General features: G+C 40.8%; 2 protein-coding genes and 1 non-coding gene across 4 annotated transcripts in view; 1 reads left to right on the forward strand and 2 right to left on the reverse strand.

The window, feature by feature from the left end:
• Nucleotides 1-2,090, forward strand: part of KCTD3 (potassium channel tetramerization domain containing 3) — a 58,082-nt gene extending 55,992 nt beyond the window's left edge. For both annotated transcript variants that reach the window (XM_055233798.2, XM_055233797.2), the window contains exon 18: nucleotides 343-2,090. In XM_055233798.2, the coding sequence (XP_055089773.1) occupies nucleotides 343-904 (562 nt within the window). In that variant the 3' untranslated portion in view covers nucleotides 905-2,090. The remainder of the gene's footprint in view (nucleotides 1-342) is intronic.
• A 2,120-nt stretch (nucleotides 2,091-4,210) lies between these two features.
• USH2A (usherin) overlaps nucleotides 4,211-21,148 on the reverse strand; it is an 801,829-nt gene continuing 784,891 nt past the window's right edge. Inside the window, exons 70-73 of the mRNA XM_055233796.2 lie at nucleotides 19,801-19,884; nucleotides 15,115-15,359; nucleotides 9,024-9,245; nucleotides 4,211-6,114 (exon numbers count right to left, since the gene is read on the reverse strand). Of these exons, the coding sequence (XP_055089771.1) occupies nucleotides 6,025-6,114; nucleotides 9,024-9,245; nucleotides 15,115-15,359; nucleotides 19,801-19,884 (641 nt within the window). The 3' untranslated portion in view covers nucleotides 4,211-6,024. The remainder of the gene's footprint in view (nucleotides 6,115-9,023; nucleotides 9,246-15,114; nucleotides 15,360-19,800; nucleotides 19,885-21,148) is intronic.
• LOC129459071 (small nucleolar RNA SNORD116) lies at nucleotides 10,245-10,336 on the reverse strand. Its single transcript, XR_008649880.1, has one exon. It is a non-coding gene; the product is annotated as a small nucleolar RNA SNORD116 (small nucleolar RNA).

Below are 21,148 nucleotides of genomic sequence, written 5' to 3' on the forward strand. Positions count from 1 at the left end.
TAGTTATCATATTGATAAATTCCAAAGTCTGAAGAACCAAGGGCTAAATACTGAATTATGTTGGTTTCATATTAGTTTCAAGGATTTTTCCTCCCATCTTTTTTTTAGCTGTTCAAAAATTCAGTATGTCTGTGAATATATGATGGTATTATTTGCATTGGTAATTTTATATACCATCTATATAATAAAGAGTACTTGATAAGTATATTTTTACAAAGAGAAATATGGATATAATACACTTTATATATTTATATAGTGTATTTTATTGGTTGTTTAATTAATATGTTCCTGAGAAATCACAGAGTGAAATCTGAACTGTCATTTTTAAAAACTGTATTTCAGCCTTCAGCTTCAGCACCATGATACCACCCATGAAGCAGCTACTTACGGTTCCGTGAGGCCTTACAGAGAAAGTCCTTTATTAGCAAGGGCAAGAAGGACTGAGAGCTTTCACAGTTATAGGGACTTCCAGACTATTAATTTGAACAGAAATGTAGAAAGAGCTGTCCCTGAAAATGGTAACTTGGGTCCAATACAAGCTGAAGTGAAAGGGGCAACAGGGGAATGTAATATATCTGAGAGAAAGTCTCCTGGAGTAGAAATAAAAAGTTTGAGAGAATTGGATAGTGGATTGGAAGTGCATAAAATAGCTGAAGGTTTTTCAGAATCCAAGAAAAGGTCATCAGAAGATGAAAATGAAAATAAAATAGAGTTTAGGAAGAAAGGAGGATTTGAAGGGGGAGGATTCCTTGGAAGAAAGAAAGTTCCCTATCTGGCATCATCACCAAGTACTTCCGATGGAGGAACTGACTCACCTGGTACTGCGTCCCCATCTCCTACAAAGACTACTCCATCTCCTCGGCATAAAAAAAGTGATTCTTCAGGTCAGGAGTACAGCTTGTGAAAACTCACCAAAATGAATAGTTGTTCCGTTACATTTAGATGAAAGTTAAACTTTACTGAATTTCAATACATTAGTTTTTACACTAAAACTTTACAAGATAAAATTGGACTTCATTTAGTATCTTTTTAACAGAATTACTTGGAATAATGAAATACAATAATCATATCTCTTTTGACATTTTGGAAATTTTTTTAATTTTACAAGTACATTTAACAGATGATTTATAAAGCAGGAGTCCATTTTAACACTTACCAACTTTTTTTGGTTTGGAAACATATTACCACGTCTTAATAGGATGGTGCCCATATAGGTGAGCATCCCTTTAGATCATGGGAACCAGCAGACTGCATTCCTAATCTTCATTATGCCTGAGACTTGTCTTGCAATGTTACCTTTAAGTGAATCACATAATTGTCTTTGGAACTTGGTCTCCCAACCCTTATTGTGATTGCAAAGTGTTTACCAGATATTTGATGAGGTGCTATGTTTGTGAAAAACATATCATGTAATTCAAAAACACTATTGATATTGAATACCAGATGCCACTATGTAGTAAGTCTTTTAGGATGATTTTAATTTAGTCTTGCGTCATTTTCTGATTCTCATCATTGGGAGTTCTTAAATCTTAGCAAGCATTAGCAATATTAAATGCCAAAATTCCATTGAAACTTTCAAGTTGGAGCAATTGTCTGTGTTTGAAAAGATGAAATAAAAATAATAATCAAGGGCAAAGCTTTGAGTGCCCAGAAGGGAAAGCCGTACTAGTTGCTAACCTGTCTTGTTTTAGGAGCCACTGTTTTTTTTTTTCAGTGTTAACAATCATGTTAATTAAATTAAAACACTATTTTGTTCACTTGTAGGACTGCAGTTCTGAATTTTGGGTTCAAGATTTTGGCTGCTGTAAGAATGTGAATTTGAATGTATTTTGAATTGTAAGAGCAAAAGAACGTTTTTGTACAATTTTTTTTTTCATTTAATTGGAATGATCTTCAGGTTTCTACAAATAGGGTAATTGTAAATTTAAAGCATTAGCATTTATTGGTGAATAATGTATATATCCCCATTCTAAGAAATATAAGTGAGTGAAGTTGAAATAAAATCTTTAAAATTTACTATATTGCCAGTGGTTTCACAACAGTTCTCTTGTATTTATTTATCAATTAAATAAAAAAAATGATTATGTCAATGCGTTTTCAGTTATTTAAGTAACAGTTCTGTTTAAAGTGTGCTATATATGTTTGTTCATTTCTTTGCTTCTTCCCATAATTAAAAAAAAAAATGTGGGGAGGGAAAACTTAATATATGTGGCAAGATAATATTAGGCAAATCATAATTTCAAAATTACTAAGATTATAATTATCTTACACCCTTCCTTCTTCCTCTTTATGACAGTTATGTGAAAGTTGGGTGGGCAAGTAAGAAAATAAAAGAAAAAACTAGACTAGTGGCCAGGAATAAAAGGCCATTAAAAAGAAGGTAGTAACTATTACGTAATAGAATCGCATAAAAAGGAAACTGACTATACTAGATTGCATTACAGTACAAGTCAAATCTTGTTTCTTTCTTTTGCTTACAAGAGATTGAACCTTGATGTTAGAGCAGTGGTTTATGTCTACTCTGACACTAATTTCTCAGATTGCCCCCATTATGCCTTAATTTTTTCATTATACCTACTTCATTAGGGTTGCTGTGGTGGGAAGAAAAAAATTGAAATGAGTCTATGTACTTTGTGTGATTGATGAAAAATGAAAACAATCGTAATTTTCATGGAAAGAAGTATTTTCATACCAATAGGATAAGTGTTGTTATCCTCATTTCACAGATGGGATCACTGAGACCCACAGGGGACAAATAACTTAGTGACAAGGCTTATTACCTACTGAGCCAATTTTTGAACCCAAGTCTTCCTGTTTCAAGAGTCTATGGTCCTGTTCCTGGCTCTTATCCAGGCTTATGTATCAGAAATGGCTGAGGTTAGACACATGGTTGCCCAGGCCTCACTCCCACTCCAGTCCTGCTGAATTTGAATGTCTGCTGGTTGAGACATAGTAGTATTTTGGAAAAAATAACAGTTCATTCTAATGTACATTGTTGGTTGAGAAATTACCCAGAACATCCTACTTTCTTAAACAGGTATAGCTTTATCATCATTTATGTGTAACTCAGAGCTGTTAAGAGTATTTTTTAATAAATAGATTAAGCCAGAATTAGTTCACATTTAAATATTTATTAAGCAAACCATCTTTAGATTAGTTTACATGATATTTGTGCATTGGAAATCAACTATTCATTTGTGACATAATTAAGTTCCTTATTAATGAATTCTTCCACTTGGACTATGTTTTATTTACTGGTGTGTTCATGGATGCCAGGATGATTTTTACATCAGTATATGGTACCATAACAGATTAATATTTGGGTTCCATTTAGTGCAAATTACAGTAGATTATCTATAAACACATTTCTTAGAGTTTATAAAAACAACTGCACTCTTATCAAACAGTTAAATATTAAGAATAACAAAACATGGTAGTTCGTAAACTGAGAATGTGGCATGTACAATTGATAAAACGTGAGTCAGGAGATTTAAATTTAAAGAGGTTCATCAAGAACTGCTCATTGTTTATAAGGGAGAAGGGGTGAGCCAAGGAGCATAGTCCCTGTGCATAGCATATTATTCCTGTACATGATTCCTTCCAGATTGTGGAACATCAGTGGGTCTCAACATTAGAACACCTGGAAGCTTTAAAAAGTAGTAATGCCTCAGCCGCACACCCCAGATCAACCGAATCAGAATCTCTAGGTGTGAGTCTGCATGGTTTGTATAATAGAGGCTTGGCACGCAATACCACTTAAAGTAGCAAAGCAACATCTTAGGGTTCTTCTCTGAAATAAATACAAGTAAACTTAGACATTTAGCAGGGGACAGAGTTCTGGGCAGAAGCCATACAGGCTTCTGTCTGCCCTAAGCTATGGAGTCAAAATGTAAATGATTCAGCTAACTGAGTTCATGTCTAATTAGATGATTAAATGGATAATGATCCAAGATAAAATCCCCTGCAGTTCTGTATTTTTTTTTTTTTTGCGTTCTGTTAAAATTTTATACTGTGCTTGTAAAAATACACAGTGATAAAGGTACCTGGTTAATTTTTCAAAAATCAGGATAAACTCAATTTTCTGAACCTAGCAAAGCATATTTGTAGACTATTCTTTGTGACTAGCAAACTGTATTCTTAGAAGAGTCCACCAAGGATTAGAATGCAAGTTTGTGACCACTCCTTTCCTATATACCTTAAGTAGCTCACAGGAGGTGGACACAGCCTTGGTTAATGCTTATTTGTGCCAGCTTTAAACAACTTTATTGTCCCAGAATCAGCATATGGGAATAAAAACCAGTAAACTAGTCAATCCTATATTTTCATTTCAGAAAGTATAAAAACTTTTGGCGAGAAATACGTATTTCATATTTTCTACAGTCACTGCCAGATGTGCACAATTATTTCAGATGCTTTTTTGTTTATAGCAGTTCTAATAAGGTGGTAGAACTTCTGCTTAATACTGGCCTGTGCTTTTGACACTTATGGTTGGCAAACTTTGTCTAGGAGTTGGTCAGTCTGAGGAGCTGCTCTCTCACAGAGCTAGATGAAATCTCAATACCCCAAAAGTCCACAATCTTTTACTGTTGGGCCCTGGGGTAATACATTGTTTTCAGGCAGAATAAGTAAGACTATCCCTTATTTTACAAGTTTTTGCCTGCCTCTGGGTGTAGATTCACAAAGTATTGTGACTATTGTGTGTTAGACAGAGTCATAGTATTTTCCTGGGGTCACAAAGACCTTTAAGGATGAAGGAAGATGAGGTTTTCTTATTCTGTTTTCCATGAAGAACAAATTTAAATATCTGATTTTACGTGGATGATTTGCAAGAAAATTTTTCTTGCCATAGGACTTTCACCGATGACTTCGTAATCCAACTAGAGCAGATGACGGACATTTTTGAACCATGGTAATTGGTACTGTTGCATATCATCTGTTCTTACTGATTCTATGGCTAAAATAATGGGTAGTTCTCCAAAAAGAAGGGATAGAGTGCAGAGTAATATGTACATGATATACATATATATACACATAGGTATAGTCTTGTCTTTACATGTATATATGCTAATGCTAGAAGGAACAGATACATTTTTCGTTTTAAAATTTCATGCAGCCTAATATTGCAAATAGAACAGTAGTTTCCATTTGAAATGTGCTAGGTTGAAGATGTCAGTATTCTCTGATATTCAGTGAATTGACAGAATTTTATGAGAAACTGTAGTTTCAAAACTATAAAATATGTGAAATAAAAACATTGGTTCAAGTAGAGGTGTTCCTAGTGAAACACTTTGTTTTCTCCTCAAAATGTATAAATAAGCTGTCTACTCCTTAGATTTTTGGAAAATTCATAAATGCAAGAACAGGGACATGTATGCGTAAGTTATGTGTTGCCTTGTCAAAAAGTTTGGTGAGTAACCCTATGTATTGTAAATAAATAGAACCTTCAGCCTTGTCAAAAAGTTTGGTAAGTTACCCTATGTATTGTAAATAAATAGAACTTCAGAAAAGTTTGTTGACCTGGTGCAAAGTTTGGGATTCATTTAGCAGCTGTGATCATTAGAATAACTATTATTGCAGGATTGTGTCAACCCTGACAGAAATGGCAGATAGAAATGAACAGCAGTGACATCCTTTCAATAGAATCATTTAGTTTTTGAGCCAGTAACTAACTTACTACTTCTAACAACTGTGAGCCATCTTGAAATTGCCACTGATTATTCAGTTAACCAGGAGCATTACTGCCAAACAGAACCAAGTGACAATTACATACTTCTTTGTCTTCCACAAAATAAGAGCAAACCAAGTATTTTCATATGAATATTATCTCTCATTTCAGACGAGAAAAATACCATTTCTTAGACCTCTATTAGGAAGAAATGCTTTCAAAAACAGTCATCTTTTCTTTAAAGAATTATAGGACAATGAACAATGGCTTTTCAGCATTTATGATGTGTCAGTGATAACCCAGGAGGAAAGGGGTGCAGAGCTTGCATTCCAGGCTTACATCTGCCGGGTTTCCATCCTTTACAGGTGGGTGTCCGTGAATGTGGTGCGTTCCTTAGTCACTGAGCTGAAACCCTTGATGGCATTCATCAGGTCCTCTTCATCCACATACTGAAAAATAAGCCAATCATCACTGGCTACATACTTGCTATCAATAGTATTTGCTATCAATTTATAGTTATATCAATTAAATGTAAAAAGTAATAAGTATTAAAGGCTTAACATTAGATTCTCAACACCATGGTGGGGTCTAAAACAGTCCTTGCCTTAAATTTCTCTTGTTGAAAGGATCACATCACATGCACGCATGAACTATAGACTAATTCAAAATGTATATGTGATTTGAGGGTTACATTGTGTCATATTTTAACCTTTCTAAGCCTCAGAAGCCTCAGTCTACTCATCTGTAGAGTGGGGTGTGTGTGTGTATATATATCTATTTGATAAAAATACAAAAATTAGCTGGGGGTATATATATGTATTTTTAATATATATATACACACTATATATACACTACATATATTTATATATACTATATATATTTTTAGTGTGTATATATATGTATGTATGTATGTATATGGTATTTTTAGTAGAGACGGGGTTTCACCATGTTGGCCAGTCTGGTCTTGAACTCCTGACCTCAGGTGATCCGTATATGTACATATATATACACACATATATATGGATTTAGTTCAAATAGTAAATGGAAGAGGCAGAATGCTAGCTATTTGTGCTCCATTTCTTTCCACTCTTGTGCTGTATTTTGTATTTATCAAATAGGGTTAGTAATGTTGGTTATAATGTTACAATAAACAGATAATTTGCCAAGTACTGGCACCTTCAAAAGCTTGTTATTGAGTCCCTTTGCACATTGCCCATTATTAGTACCATACAAAGCAAGCAAAAATGACAATACAGTATAATAGTTACAAATAGGAGCTCTGTAGTCAGATGATGTTTTTAAGAACCCAAACCCATAAAAATAATTGCTAGCCATGTCATCTCTCATTAAATCACTTATCTCTCTAAACCTCAGTTCTTTTTGTAAAAAATGAGGATGATAATAGAACCTACTTCCTACAGTTTGTGAAGATTAGGTGTAATAATTCATCTGAACTTTCAATGTATTATGTTGAACGTATAGCAATTGCTGTTTTGCATGTCAAAAATGATCAATTAGCAATTCATTATTTCAACCGAATATAATTATCCTTGCCTTTTAGAAGCTTTAGATCTGAAATGGAATCATGTAGTTGAGGTTACAACATCAAACAGCCTGTGATTTTAAAATGCATATTATATATATGTATATATTATACAATCATTCTGAACAGGCCAGACGGACTGTACATTTTTTTATATAGTGTTAGGGAACCTGGATCCAAGGAACTCCCTTTATTATTTGCTATTAGTCAAGAAAGGCTTCATGGAAGTCATCAACTTTTCAGTGAAGGAAAAGTGAGAACTTGGAGGAGAAAGATGAGAGCAAATCCAAAAACAGAAGCAGATGATTGAAAGAAACGGAGGTGAATAATTTTACCCCAGAGGAGTAAACACAGGAGCTAACTTCCTAGCTGGTTATCTGTTTCTTTTCTTTTCTTTTCTTTCCCTTCCCTTCCCTTCCCTTCCCTTCCCTTCCCTTCCCTTCCCTTCCCTTCCCTTCCCTTCCCTTCCCTTCCCTCCCCTCCCCTTCCCCTTCCTTCTTTCTTTCCTTCCTTCCTTCCTTCCCTCCTTCCTTTTTTTTCTTTTTTCAGAGTCTTGCTCTGTCACCCAGGCTGGAATGCAGTGGCGCTATCTCAGCTCACTGCAACTTCCGCCTCCCAGGTTCAAGCAATTCTCCTGCCTCAGCCTCCTGAGTAGCTGGGATTACAGGTGCGCACCACCAGGCCCAGCCAATTTTTGTATTTTTGGTGGAGATGAGGTTTCACCATGTTGGTCAGGCTGGTCTCTATCTAACTCCTGACCTCGTGATCTGCCCACCTCGGCCTCCCTAATTGCTGGGATTACAGGCATGAGCCACTGTGCCTGGCCTATCAGTTTATTTTCTAACAGGCCCAATGGAATGGTAGGTACTGCAGCGGGCATCCAGGAAGTTAGCACAATGAAATTTGATGGTTGGCAAAAATTCTAGGATTTTTGTTATTGCAGCCACTCAGAGACTGATAATAAATATTATATCACGAAGAGGTTACCTTTCAAAGAACCAATGATTTGTACCCACTGGCCTGAAATTGTGAAAGATGAAGCTTATAAATAGTAACACCCTCATTTGTCATCATTTCCTAAGGTTTTGGAAAGCAACCATGTTCACCTGTTGATACAAAATATTCTTTTTGCATCTACCCATACACCAATAGGAAAAGGCAAAACAAAAAAAGTACCTTTTTGTTTTAGTAAAACAAGTGCTTGTATTTTATGCCTTGTTTTAGGCCCATTCCAATGTTTCCTGTCACCTTCTGCTCCAAGTATATGAAGTATAACCTGTTTGCTGCTGCTTTATTTATTTATTTTTAATACGGAGTCCCTGTCACCCAGGCTGGAGTGCAATGGCACGGTCTTGGCTCACTGCAACCTCCACCTCCCGGGTTCAAGCAATTCTCCTGCCTCAGCCCCCCAGTAGCTGGGATTACAGGCGCCCACCACCACACTTGGCTAATTTTTGTATTTTTAGTAGAGACAGGGTTTCACCATGTTGGCCTGGCTTGTCTCGAACTCCTGTCCTTGGGTGATCCACCCACCTTGGCCTCCCCAAGTGCTGGGATTACAGTCATGAGCCACCATGACTGGCCAATAAGCATTTATTTTTAAGCATCTATTGTATACCAGAAGAACAAGACAAAGTTTCTACCCTGCTTATCAAACAACTGAAGTAACATTAGTAAACCAGTTGTTACTACCTCACTGGGTAAGTGCTCAGAGGCGAGTGCCATGGGGCAGCATTCGGTGAAGTACAGGCAGCTCTGTACCAATATTTTTTCTGGGATATTTAGCAAAGGCCCTGTATGAGGAAACCAACTCACCAGTCCACTGTTGTGGCCCATGATGGCTTCCCACAGCGAGTCGTCCATCAAGACTTTCTTGTCTTGAACGTCCATGAGCTGGCTGACGCTGCGGTGAAGAGAACCCTGGGAGTAGGTTAGGCTGGTTTGGCTTTGACTTGGGATGCGCAGGACACATGCACTCCGGTTGCTGTGGATACTCACAGGTGTCCCAGACCGGAGAATTTTGGTATCGGCTAACCCCTGAGAAGGAAGTTGCTGTGAGTGATTCACATGTGAAGAATATGGGTTTGAAATATGACAGAGAATTGTGTCTCACACATTGTCAGTGAAGGGAATGACTGTCTCCTAACAATTGTCACATTGTCAATGAAGGGAACAACTGTCACCTACAGAATTTAGCAGCTATGAGCACCCACAACATGGTGACCCTGGGTTTCTTGGTAAGAACGATGAGATGATGAGCTAATACTCAAGTTAGGTGGCCAGTGTTTTTGGCACCTAGAGAACTCATGCACTGGTGCTCTGGCTATTGTTCCCTGTGGGGCAAGGGCTTGCTGCATTGCAAAGTGGTGGGGCAAGGCAGATGGATGGTGGGTGAACAAGGTATCTTCTTCATACATGTCAGCACAGAGCCTCCCTCTTGAGAACACCCCTCCCCCAAAACAGCCAAAGATAACAATATTATTTCATGGTGGTCCACTGTGTGAGCTCCGTTTGTCTTTCACTTTAAAAGTCCTGGATTTGTGTAGGGAAATTGACTCCTCCCTCCCTCATTTCTCATTCCATATTCCTCCTTTTCTTATAGGGTTCCAGCCTCCAAATTACATCAGGTCTGATATTAACATTAACATCAGAGAGAAAAAGTCACTACATAATTTAGACCTAGAATGTGCCTTAAGATAAAATCTAGTTGCTCTAAATATCTGAGGGCTCTGATTTAGCTGGTCCAATCAATGAAATGTTTTTGCTTTTTCTTTTCTTTTCTTTTTCTTTTTCTTTCTTTTTTTGAGATGAAGTTTTGCTCTTTCGCCCAGGCTGGAGTGCAGAGGCGCAATCTCGGCTCACTGCAAGCTCCGCCTCCTGGGTTCACACCATTCTCCTGCCTCAGCCTCCCGAGTAGCTGGGACTACAGGCGCCCACCACCAGGCCTGGCTAATTTTTGGTATTTTTAGTAGAGACGGGGTTTCACCGTGTTAGCCAGGATGGTCTCGATCTCCTGACCTTGTGATCCGCCCGCCTCGGCCTCCCAAGTCTTTTCTTTTTTTAATAGAGTTTTCACTCATGTTGTTCAGCTTTCCAAGGAATGGATATATGGAAGTCATTGATGATCTGTTCTTGCTTTTCACTGTGCGGTCAACACACCATGCAAAAGATCATGCATTCATGCAGCACACAGAGGTACCTCAAAGTGCATGGTGTAACTTTTTAGGGTGACATTGCTTGACACATCAGATATATCAGCCACAGAGTCAAACTGAGAACAAATGGCAGCATCAGTCCATGTTAGGAACAGTTTCAAACACATTCCTTGCATTTCTCCATGACAGCATTATCATACCCATATTTAATACTGCTCTGATGTATGTATATATCCTATGATACATACCTGCATATGTATATATGTGTGTGTATATATATGTGTGTGTGTATATATATGTGCATGTGTATATATACATATATGTGAATATATATACATATATATGTGAATATACATATATATGTATGTGAATATATGTGTGTGTGTGTGTGTGTGTGTGTGTGTATATATATATGTAGAGAGAGAGAGAGAGAGAGAGGAAGTTGGGTTTTGCAACTAAAACTTCGTAGTGAGGCCAGGTGCGGTGGCTCATGCCTGTAATCCCAGCAATTCGGGAGGCCGAGGCAGGTGGATCATTTGAGGTTAGGAGTTCGAGACCAACCTGGCCAACATGGTGAAACCCCATCTCTACTAAAAATACAAAAATTAGCCAGGCATGGTGGCAGGCCACTGTAGTCCCAGCTACTCAGGAGGCTGAGGCAGGAGAATTGCTTGAACCCAGGAGGTGGAGGTTGCAGTGAGCCGAGATCATGCCACTGCACTCCAGCCTGGATGACAGAAGAAGACTCTGTCTCAAAAACAAACAAACGAATTAAAAAAAAACTCCTTGGTGAGTGGAAATTAACTGATTAGTGTCTAAGGTAAGTACCACTGCCAGTATTTGTTTAGTATTGCAGGGAATGAAAGGATCTTCAAACCGGTAATTAAATAACAAGCAAAACTTGAACTTAAACTTAGCTGTACTGTATACTGTATGGCCTTGAAAAATGTTGATGAAATACAAAAGACACTCTCATTCCCTGGCACCTCTGCCTATTTCTAGAACTCCATTCAGAGTATAGCCTAAAATCCTTTTGCCAGTTTGGGTCTGATGTTCAAAGGGTATCTTACCTGTTCACAAGACAGGGGTGCTTGGAAGAGGGTCATAGCAGCACTGAAACCAGAGTTTGTCAAATGAGGGGGAGAAGTGTGTGTGTGTGTGTGTGTGTGTGTGTGTGTGTTGTAGGGGCATAGCTCATTGACCTACTCAAGTGAAGAGACAGTCAATCTGGAAAACTGAGCAGGTGAATCTGGGTTGTTCCTATTCGGATTCTTCCCCTTGAGTGGATTCTTTCCCACCTGAGTAGATGAGGAGCCCACAGTCACCAACAAGGACTTCATTTTGCTCTACTAATACAAATTGTACTCTCTTTAGTTTGGCTAATTTTTGACAATGTCTCTCATGGTCTCCAACTTTGTGAGAGCAGTTTGGTTTAAAAATATTTGTAAAAAGCAACAGAAGAAGACTTGCAAGTACACACTGTCAACTGGATAGGATTAAATTATGATTCAACAGGCTCAGGGGAATTCCACCTGGTGCCCTGGTGTATCCCAGATTTCACTTCTGCTGAGACCCGCCTGCAACGAAAGGCCTCCCTGCTGAGGATGAGCCAGTTCCCTGGGCCCAGAGCCCCTGGCAGCCAGCCAGTCCCTCCATGCCTTCTCATCCTCACACCTGACTTGGTCTTGGCCACTCAGTGAAAAAATCAATTGGGTGCCACTGTGCATTTCCCTGATGGTAAAGGGTGTGCAGGAACAAGGTGTTTACATTCTTTTGTCCGCTTTTCCCAGCTGAAGCCTAAGTCTGTCCCCAGAGGCGGCTTAGCCTGTATGGTGTCAGGACTGCAAGGTCTAACCAGCACCCTCCCACCACCTGTTTCTACTGGTTATCAAACAGTATACACTGCATACAGGGTTTGTATTACATTATTATTTCATTTTCAGCTGTTCCCAAATTTTGTTGTCAGACTTCTTTTTTTTTTTGAGACAGAGTCTCGCTCTGTTGTCCAGGCTGGAGTGCAGTGGCGTGATCTCGGTTCACTGCAAGCTCCACCTTCTGGGTTCACGCCATTCTCCTGCCTCAGCCTCCCGAGTAGCTGGGACTACAGACGCCCGCCACCACGCCTGGCTAATTTTTTTGTATTTTTAGTAGAGATGGGGTTTCACCGTGTTAGTCAGGATGGTCGCAATCTCCTGACCTCGTGATCCACCCCCCTCAGCCTCCCAAAGTGCTGGGATTACAGGTGTGAGCCACCGTGCCCGGCCCAAACTTCTTGAGGTTCTGGTTAAAATGGCAGATTATTGAGTTTCTCCCTCAGAACTTCAGGTCCTGCTCCTCCTATGTGATGCTGATGCAGATAGTTCATGGTCCTCACTTTGACAAAATGAAGCTTAACAAGACTCATTAAAACCCTGAGCAATGGGGTTATATCCAGAGTAACATAACATCCCCACAAGAAGGTTGGAAGTGTCTTCTGGTCACTAAGTTAACCAAGTAAGGAAGACAGTGTTCCTCCTCATGTAGGATTGTGACACAGAGGTGCCTGCCTGTAGGGACGGGGTCAAAGGACAGGAGAATGTATCACTGAAATGAGTTCTGGACATTGCTGGTATGTGGGTACGCTTTCCTGTAACTGCACCTCACATTACATATAGATGTGCCCAGCAGTGCTTAGGAATTTCCCTTTCACTACTCCAAGCACTCCATAGACCCTAGGATCGATTTAGCTCATCTCCCAGGCTAAACAGATCTCTCCTGCCTTCTTCTCTCTTCTACTGCCTTCCTCTAGCAGCAGTGCAACTTCTAGGAACATGGGCTTCTTAAAGAAAGTTATTCTTGTTGTTTTGTTGTTTTGTTTTGTTTTTGTTGTTTTTTTTTTTTTTTTTGAGACGGAGTCTCGCTCTGTCGCCCAGGCTGGAGTGCAGTGGCGCGATCTGGGCTCACTGCAAGCTCCGCCTCCTGGGTTCACGCCATTCTCCTGCCTCAGCCTCTCTGAGTAGCTGGGACTACAGGCGCCCGCCACCATGCCCAGCTAATTTTTTTTTGTATTTTTAGTAGAGACGGGGTTTCACCGTGGTCTCGAAGAAAGTTATTCCTTAACAAAGAAAAATGTTGAAGTATCTGCTCTTCAGTGAGAATCTCCTAATGACTATTCACTGAACGGGAGCAAACAGCCCATGGTTCGAAGTGGTCACTCAACATTCATTCATTCAACAAACATTCGTGGAGTGCCTATGATATGCCAGGCACCGTTCTGGGTGCCGGGGCACATACAACAGGAAGAGGCCTGCAAGATCGTTGATCCTGGGAGCTTACATTCTATTTCAGGAGTCAGACAAACATATCTGATTTAGTGTTATGTGATAAATGCTATAGAAAAGAAAAGAAGTGGGTTAAGGGGCTAGGAAATTTTACATAGAATGGGAGGTGACATTTGTGCAGAGACGTGAATGAAGCAAGAGTGTGAACCACCCAAGGAGCAGCAGCAGCAATGGCCCTGTGGTTAGAGCTTGTCTGATGGGTTCAGGGAGGAAGGAGGCTCCGAGGAGGATGAGTGAGAAGAGGAGTGGGACAAATGTGACTAGAGAGCCAAGGCCCCGATGGTGTTGGGCAGTGCCTTCTTTGCTCCTCCACCACCACATCATTGTCCCATTGCTACTTCCCACAAAAACCACAAACCATGGACCTCAGAGGGCCCACTGCCCTTTTGTGCTCCCAACACTCCTGCTACTTAGGTCTGATCCAGCTATGCTGGGGCTTAACCAGTCATCATTCATCGCTGAGTGCTGGAAAAGTGAAGAGATCTGGAAGGCAGACAACACTGCTGTGTTCCCTCACTGCTATTTTTTTAAATGTTGAAGTGTAAGCAGCTTGACCAGGCTTCTGTGCTTAATTTTGGTACTGCCTAGGGTAGCCACTGGCTAATATAGAACCTTAGTGCAAACTGGAAAAAAGGCACCTCCTCAGGGATATGTAGCCCTGCGGGCGCACAGCTTTGGTGAACAGATGGGTACCTGGTGAGGATTAGAAAACACAGCCTTTCCTCCTCCAGGTAGACATAGCCCCACACCAGAGTGCAGCATGGAATTAAATCACCTTTTACCCTTCAATGAGTGCTGTGGGCAATGACTGTCCTGCAATACCAAGTGACGGGGCCCTCTCCCACTAGACCTTTACTGGACCTCCTATTTTGGGAGTGAGTGGTCTAGAGCTAAGAGGAGCCATCCATCCTCTGTGGCACAGGGTGTCAGGACCAGAGGACAGACCGAGCACCGCTAGCACTGTAGCCCCTTCCTCCCCATCTCCCCCTTTTAATGTTCATTCTCTGCCACCAAATTACACAATAATACAACCTATAATTTCCCCAGGTAATCTCAACATACAACTCGGCTCCACCAGGCCCTGGCTTACAATTACAGGGCAGAAATACTCATCCCTAGTTACACATTAAAATCAGTTTTGGAGTATAAAAAAGAATACCAATCTTCAGGCCCTACTCAAGACCAAGGATATGAGAATTTCTCAGATGAAGTCCAGGCAGCGATATTTTTTAAAGCTTTCCAGGTGATTCTAATGTGCAGCCAAAGTTGAGAAAGCTGTTCTAGGGTTAGCCTGTCTTGGTCCCCACATTTAATGAAACATAACTTACATCTAGTTCCTTGTTACCACGGCTATGACACATTTTTCTCAGAAGGAAAACAAGTATTCTAGTCCAGTGATAGGGAAATGGGACCACACCTCTACAGACATACCATATGGTTTTCCCCCGGTGGGTAAACATTCAATGGAGACATCCTCTTCTGAAGAGGTACCAAGGGAGGTCTTTCTCTGATATATGGCTCTTTGTGGATTTTTCTTTGTAGTATCAGGGACAGAAAAATGGCCAACAAGATCAAGCCCAGCATCGCCATTAACACTATGAACCACAGCTCGCTGTAGAACTCTGTGCTTTTGCTCCGTGATCCCTTCTTTTCTCCAGGCGTTGTTAGGACCAAGCCTGCAAAACCCAGAGAAAGAAAGGGGAAATGTTATTTCAGAAAGCAATTTTGTCATCTCTGGTCCTGCTATTTGATAGTAAATTAGAGAGGAGTTGAAAGCAGTTTGTCTCTTAGTGCTTGTTTGCACTTGTGTGCAGCCTGGGGTAATGGTTCAGGGGGTTGCTGGGTTATAACGAGATGCTTACAGCCCTGGAGAGGCCTTGCTGACACTTCTGGCGCTGCTGCTCAGGTTGGAAATCACCACTGTCTTGACAAATCCCTGGGAAAGACGGGAGTGTGGGGAGCAATTTTTAAAAGGGGTTACCAAAGTAACCTTGAGGGTCACCTGTTTCATAGCTGTGTGTCTTGGGAGCAAAGTCCTTGCTTGGGTTCTCATGAGGGACTGGGACCCTTACTATTATTGCTGCAGAGTCACAGACAAAATCACTGCTTGGAGATCTGAGGTGTCCTTGCTTCATGCAACAGTCCAATTCCCGATACTTCATGCAAACTGGATTTTGAAGCATCAGATTCCATTTTCCATTATGATATTAACAGCTTGTGTTTGCTACCATGTTGTCTTTACATGGCCTCTCTGTTAAAGAGCAAAGCTCTGCAAACCATCACCCAAATGCACTGGGAAAGCTTCCTATGGAAAGAAATCTTTTAGCACTGGAGCCACTTACCTTTGCTTGGCGTTCACACACTGAGAGTTCAGTTAATGTGAGTCTCTGCACATAAGGTTAGTATTAATAAAAGTAGCTCACGTTTAACAAGAATGTACTTGGTGCCAGGCCCTATGCTTAGAGCTTTACAGGGATGCAGGGTGGGTAGGATTTTTATTTATTTATTTATTTATTTATTTATTTATTTTTTGAGATGGAGTCTTGCTCTGTCACCTAGGTTGGAGTGCAGTGGTGTGATCTCCGCTCACTGCAACCTCTGCCTCTTGGGTTCAAGTGATTCTCCTGCCTCAGCCTCCCAAGTAGCTGAGATTACAGGTGTGCACCACTATGCCCGACTAATTTTTGTATTTTTAGTAGAGATGGGGTTTCACCATGTTGGCCAGGATGGTCTCAATCTCATGACCTCGTAATCCGCCTGCCTCGGCCTTCCAACATGGTGGGATTACAGGCATGAGCCACTGCGCCCAGCCAGGAAGGTTTATTAAGTCTTGTGGGGAAGATAGGAGAGAGGCTAACAAGAATCATGCAGGAAAATTATGTTGTCAGCTTGGCAAGCTAAGCAGGGGTGCGGCAGGGGTGCGGCAGGGGTGGGGGTGGGGTGGCCAGAGATCTGCTCCCATCCAGCCACTGCTGGGGCCAGCACAGAAACCTGTGGATCTGATGCAGCGGCCGCACAGGCTGGTGTGGAGCTGTGAGCCAGAGAGCTGCTCATCTAAATCTAATACCTACAGCCAGGTCAGAAGAACAAACAGACACAACTGCAAAGCCTACTCACTCACTGGACAAATCTCCCCCTTTTCAGCACCTCTAGAACTTCCTGGGCCTGCCTGGTACTTCACACTCACACTCTCAGGGAAAGACTTAAAGGAAAAAAGTTCAGAACTGGGGTGAAACTATTAAAGGCAGGAACAGACGGTGACTGAAACTAAACTTTGAACTCCATAAGAGGAGGGATATTACTTTGCCAACCCTAACTCTGCTGCCGATCAGCTCTGTGATTAAATGTTGGACTCTGACCTTTTTTCTCATCTCTAAAATAAAGGGTTGAGTCAACACTCCAATCAAGCTCCAGCAGGTCGAAATTCCCCTAATTAGGAACCAATGTGTGTTGTCTGATTAAAAACAAACCAGCCTAGGTTGCACATTAAAAGAGTTGTTTCCTCTGTGTGTGGCACAGAGAGAAAATAACTTGTTGGCTGTAACTCCAGAAACTGATCTGATGGGCCCAGTGGGCCCCTTGCTCCACAGCACGCAGGGGAAGGGAGGGCAGCCTGCCCGAGGGAAGCCTCAAAAGGGAAATAGCCCTTAGAACAGTCAGAGGAAAATGAGGTCTCTGCCAGTCTCCTGCTTGGAGGCTGCCTTCAGGCAAGGGAACAGGAGTGTTTTTAAAAGTTACATCATAAAAATTAGAACTGACGATGGATATTAGTTGGGCAGCACCTCTTGGAATCTGCCAGAGCATTGCACAGTCCTCAGAGTTCCTTCCCTCTGCTCTGCCCAGAGCCTGGCCTCCAGACACAACGGAAACCTCAATATGTATTCATGAGCCAACGGGGGATTTCTCCTTTTTATGAAGACCTCGAGATCAGGATGGTGTCCCTTTATCCCTTCCCTTCTGTCTTTTTGAAGTACCCCTTCACCTTAAGGGACTCTACCTGTGCATCACATGGGAGGTTCACTGTCAGGGGTTGAAACTCTGGTGGCTGGGCCTCAGATCCAAAGCAAAACTGAAACCACAGCCAGTGTCAGAGTAAATCCCTCTCTGTTGATGGCCTGCCTCCAGGAACAACACACTTCCCATTCACCAAGGAAACTAGAATGGCAGGTCTTAGAAGGCGAGCAACCTCGGTTTTCCGGCATCACTCAACACGTGGTCCTGAGCCCTGTGTCAGAATCACTGGACAGGACTTATTTAAAGAACAGATTCTGAGCCTCCTTGAGTCTGAATCTCTGCCAGAGGCCTGGGAAACTATAATAAACAAGCACACTGAGGTGATTCTTATGCATACTTAAATTGGCAAACCATTGCAAAGAAAAAGTCCCAGGCCAGAAGTCAATAGAAAATCTGTGTTGGTGTTCTCATCCCAGTAACAAGCTAGCAGAGCATTCCTGGATAAATTCCTGTGTCCCTTATACCTCCACTTGTCCACTTGGGGAAATAATGGAGGTGCTAACAGAATACCAAATGAGATCTGTTCTATCCTACCACTGCTAGTAAATGAAATAAGCCATATGAGAGGAATTAAGTGTTGTAGGAAATTTTATATGACATCCAGACATGTAAAGTTTGGAAACATAGAATAATACGTTATTTTTACAAATTGAAATTATCCTTGACAATAATATATATGTTTTATTGTGTATGAGACTCTGTCTCAAAAAAATTAAAAAAAACATTTTTTTTAATTGTGTTTCAGAAATTTTGGACACTTTGAATTTTTCACTTTTTTGAAATTTTTCAAAAAAAACTCTATACATGCAAATTTGATACATCATTAATTACTGGAATTTAAAATAGGATATCAATCCTGAATCTGTTTTAATGGAAAAGATTTGGCATTTCTCTAATTTTCTTTTATAAAGTATCACAAATGTTAGATTCAGAGACTATGAGTAAAACTCAATTTAAAAGATGCTCCTTAAAAATTAAAATTGTGCCCCTTGAGCTAAATTACTTGATATCAACAGTCAATCACAATCTTTTATGGAGGATAAAAGACACTTTCTAAATTTATTATTCTAGGCTTTGAATCCAGAATATTAACGTTATGATCAACATGAATTGGCTGAATATTTTCTTTCTTCCTCTGATCTCTCCTCTAACTTCCTCTGTAAATCACCCTTATGTATGTGAAGTCATACAATTCTTTATTGACAGGGTTCGTGGTTAGGAGACAAATTTAGTTTGAGCTCTCTGGTCTTTTCCATATTTACAATTCAATATTTGGTATTTTAAGAGTATATTCTGGCCACGTGTGGTGGCTCATGCCTGTAATTCCAACACTTTGGGAGGCCAAGGTGGGTGGATCACTTGTGGTCAGGAGTTCGAGACCTCCCTGGCCAACAAAGTGAAACCCCATCTCTACTGTAAATACAAAAATCAGCCAGGCGTGGTGGCATACACTTGTAGTCCCAGCTACTCAGGAGGCTGAGGCAGGAGAATTGCTTGAACCTGGAGCTAGAGGCTGCAGTGAGCACAGATTGCACCACTGCGCTCCAGCCTGGGCAACAGAGTAAGACTCTGTTTCAAAAAAAAAGAAAAAAAGAGTATATTGTAACTCCTTGCCTAATATAAGTTCCATGAGGACTTTTTAAAAAATTTCTGGCCAAGCGCGGTGGCTCACGCCTGTAATCCCAGCACTTTGGGAGGCCAAGGCAGGTGGATCACGAGGTCAGGAGATCCAGACCAGCCTGGCTAACAAGGTGAAACTCTGTCTCTACTAAAAATACAAAAAATTAGCGGGGTGTGGTGGCCCGTGCCTGTAATCCCAGCTACTCGGGAGGCTGAGGCAGGAGAATCACTTGAACCCAGGAGGTGGAGGTTTCACTGAGCCAAGATCACACCACTGCACTCCAGCCTGGGTGACAGAGCAAGATTCCGTCTCAAAAAACAACAACAACAACAACAACAAAAAACTCTGACAACACTTGGCACAATTTCTTCTGTATAGTCTATGCTAATACATTAGGACCCCAAGTATGAATAAACAAACATATGTGTGTTTCTTGAGGAAAATGAATAGGTGCTACGCCAAGTATAATATGAGTTGTTTACCAAGTCCAGTAGAGGTATCATATTGGATCAATGGCGTCTTAACACTTCCTTCATCAGTCGTGCAGATGACCTGGAAAAAGAAGGCTAGACAAAAGGAAGAACTGGCAAATGACTTGTTCATTCAACATCTACAAACAGGGCACATGCTTTTAAAAGAGCAATGCATCACAGCATGAAAAATAGGATTCCAGAGCAAGTTATGACGTTTTATATAATATTCAAAATTATTTCTAATTTTAAAATGCTTAAGAAAAACAGCTATCATTAATGTAATAATAGCCTATCCATAAGTAATAGAACTAAGGAAAATTAGAGCTTATACAGCAAAGGAAAAGAACATCAGAGGAGTAAAGGATAATACACAAAGCGCATCTTTTTCTGCACATGGTTTAAACCCTTCCTTTAAAATTTACAGGTGTACTTTCCACTAAATGACCTTGAGTTTCTTACTGAACAGGAGAGCTCCAAAGGGATCCTAGAAATCACATGGTCTAAATTGCTCTTCCAATGGCCAGGAACCTTAGGGAAGTGACCCTTGCAAGGTCACACAGATAGTTAGAGGCCTGGCCAGGTAGACCCTGTGTCTCCCAATCATCAGGCCGCCTTCCCTTCCCAACAAGCTGCCCAGGTGACCATGAACTGTAACAATGAACATGCGTAGCTGAATCTTCGTAAAAATTTTATTAAGTTTCTATTACTATACGTGCAATGCTGGAGCTCACTGTTTACCTCTACCTTACAGCCAAAATAAAATACTCATTAATCAATTCATTGTATAGTGAGCATTGGTCCTGTGAGCGTGATGATCACTATAAAATACTTAGCGCCTTGTAAAGCATTTTCTCATTTCAATTTAAAAACAAGGCAAGGAGAAAAGGGACGTATAAGTAAACAGGAAGAAGGAACTCCATTTTAGAGGGACAAGATTGTTCTTTCAGGGCCTGATATCAAGGAAGGTTAAGGAAACCCCTTATTCAGGTCCTCATGAGTTGGAGATAGTTATTTCCTGATAGGGCTCTGTTTGGAGACTGGAGATACAGCAAGAAAATCTATGAAGTCGCTAGAAGTGTATTATTTTAGGGTAGTCATTGACTATGTATGGGTGCTATTTCTTTTGTGACCCCAACTGGCCCTTGGGTCTTATCCCTTCCTGGGGACCCTCCAGTCCTGTGGAGGCAGCACTGTTCCCTTGAACTGCATTATAACTGCAGTGCTGTCAAGCTGCAAATGGGAAGGAAAGAAAACCTTATTTATCCTGAGCAGTAACTTTTCCACAAGAAGTGGGCACTTAAACCAAGACATTTTAATGGTGAGCATCTGCTCGTCAGCTTTTGGATTTAACGCCCTG

This window comes from Symphalangus syndactylus, chromosome 19 (genome assembly GCF_028878055.3).
Source record: "Symphalangus syndactylus isolate Jambi chromosome 19, NHGRI_mSymSyn1-v2.1_pri, whole genome shotgun sequence".
Lineage (NCBI taxonomy): Eukaryota > Metazoa > Chordata > Mammalia > Primates > Hylobatidae > Symphalangus > Symphalangus syndactylus.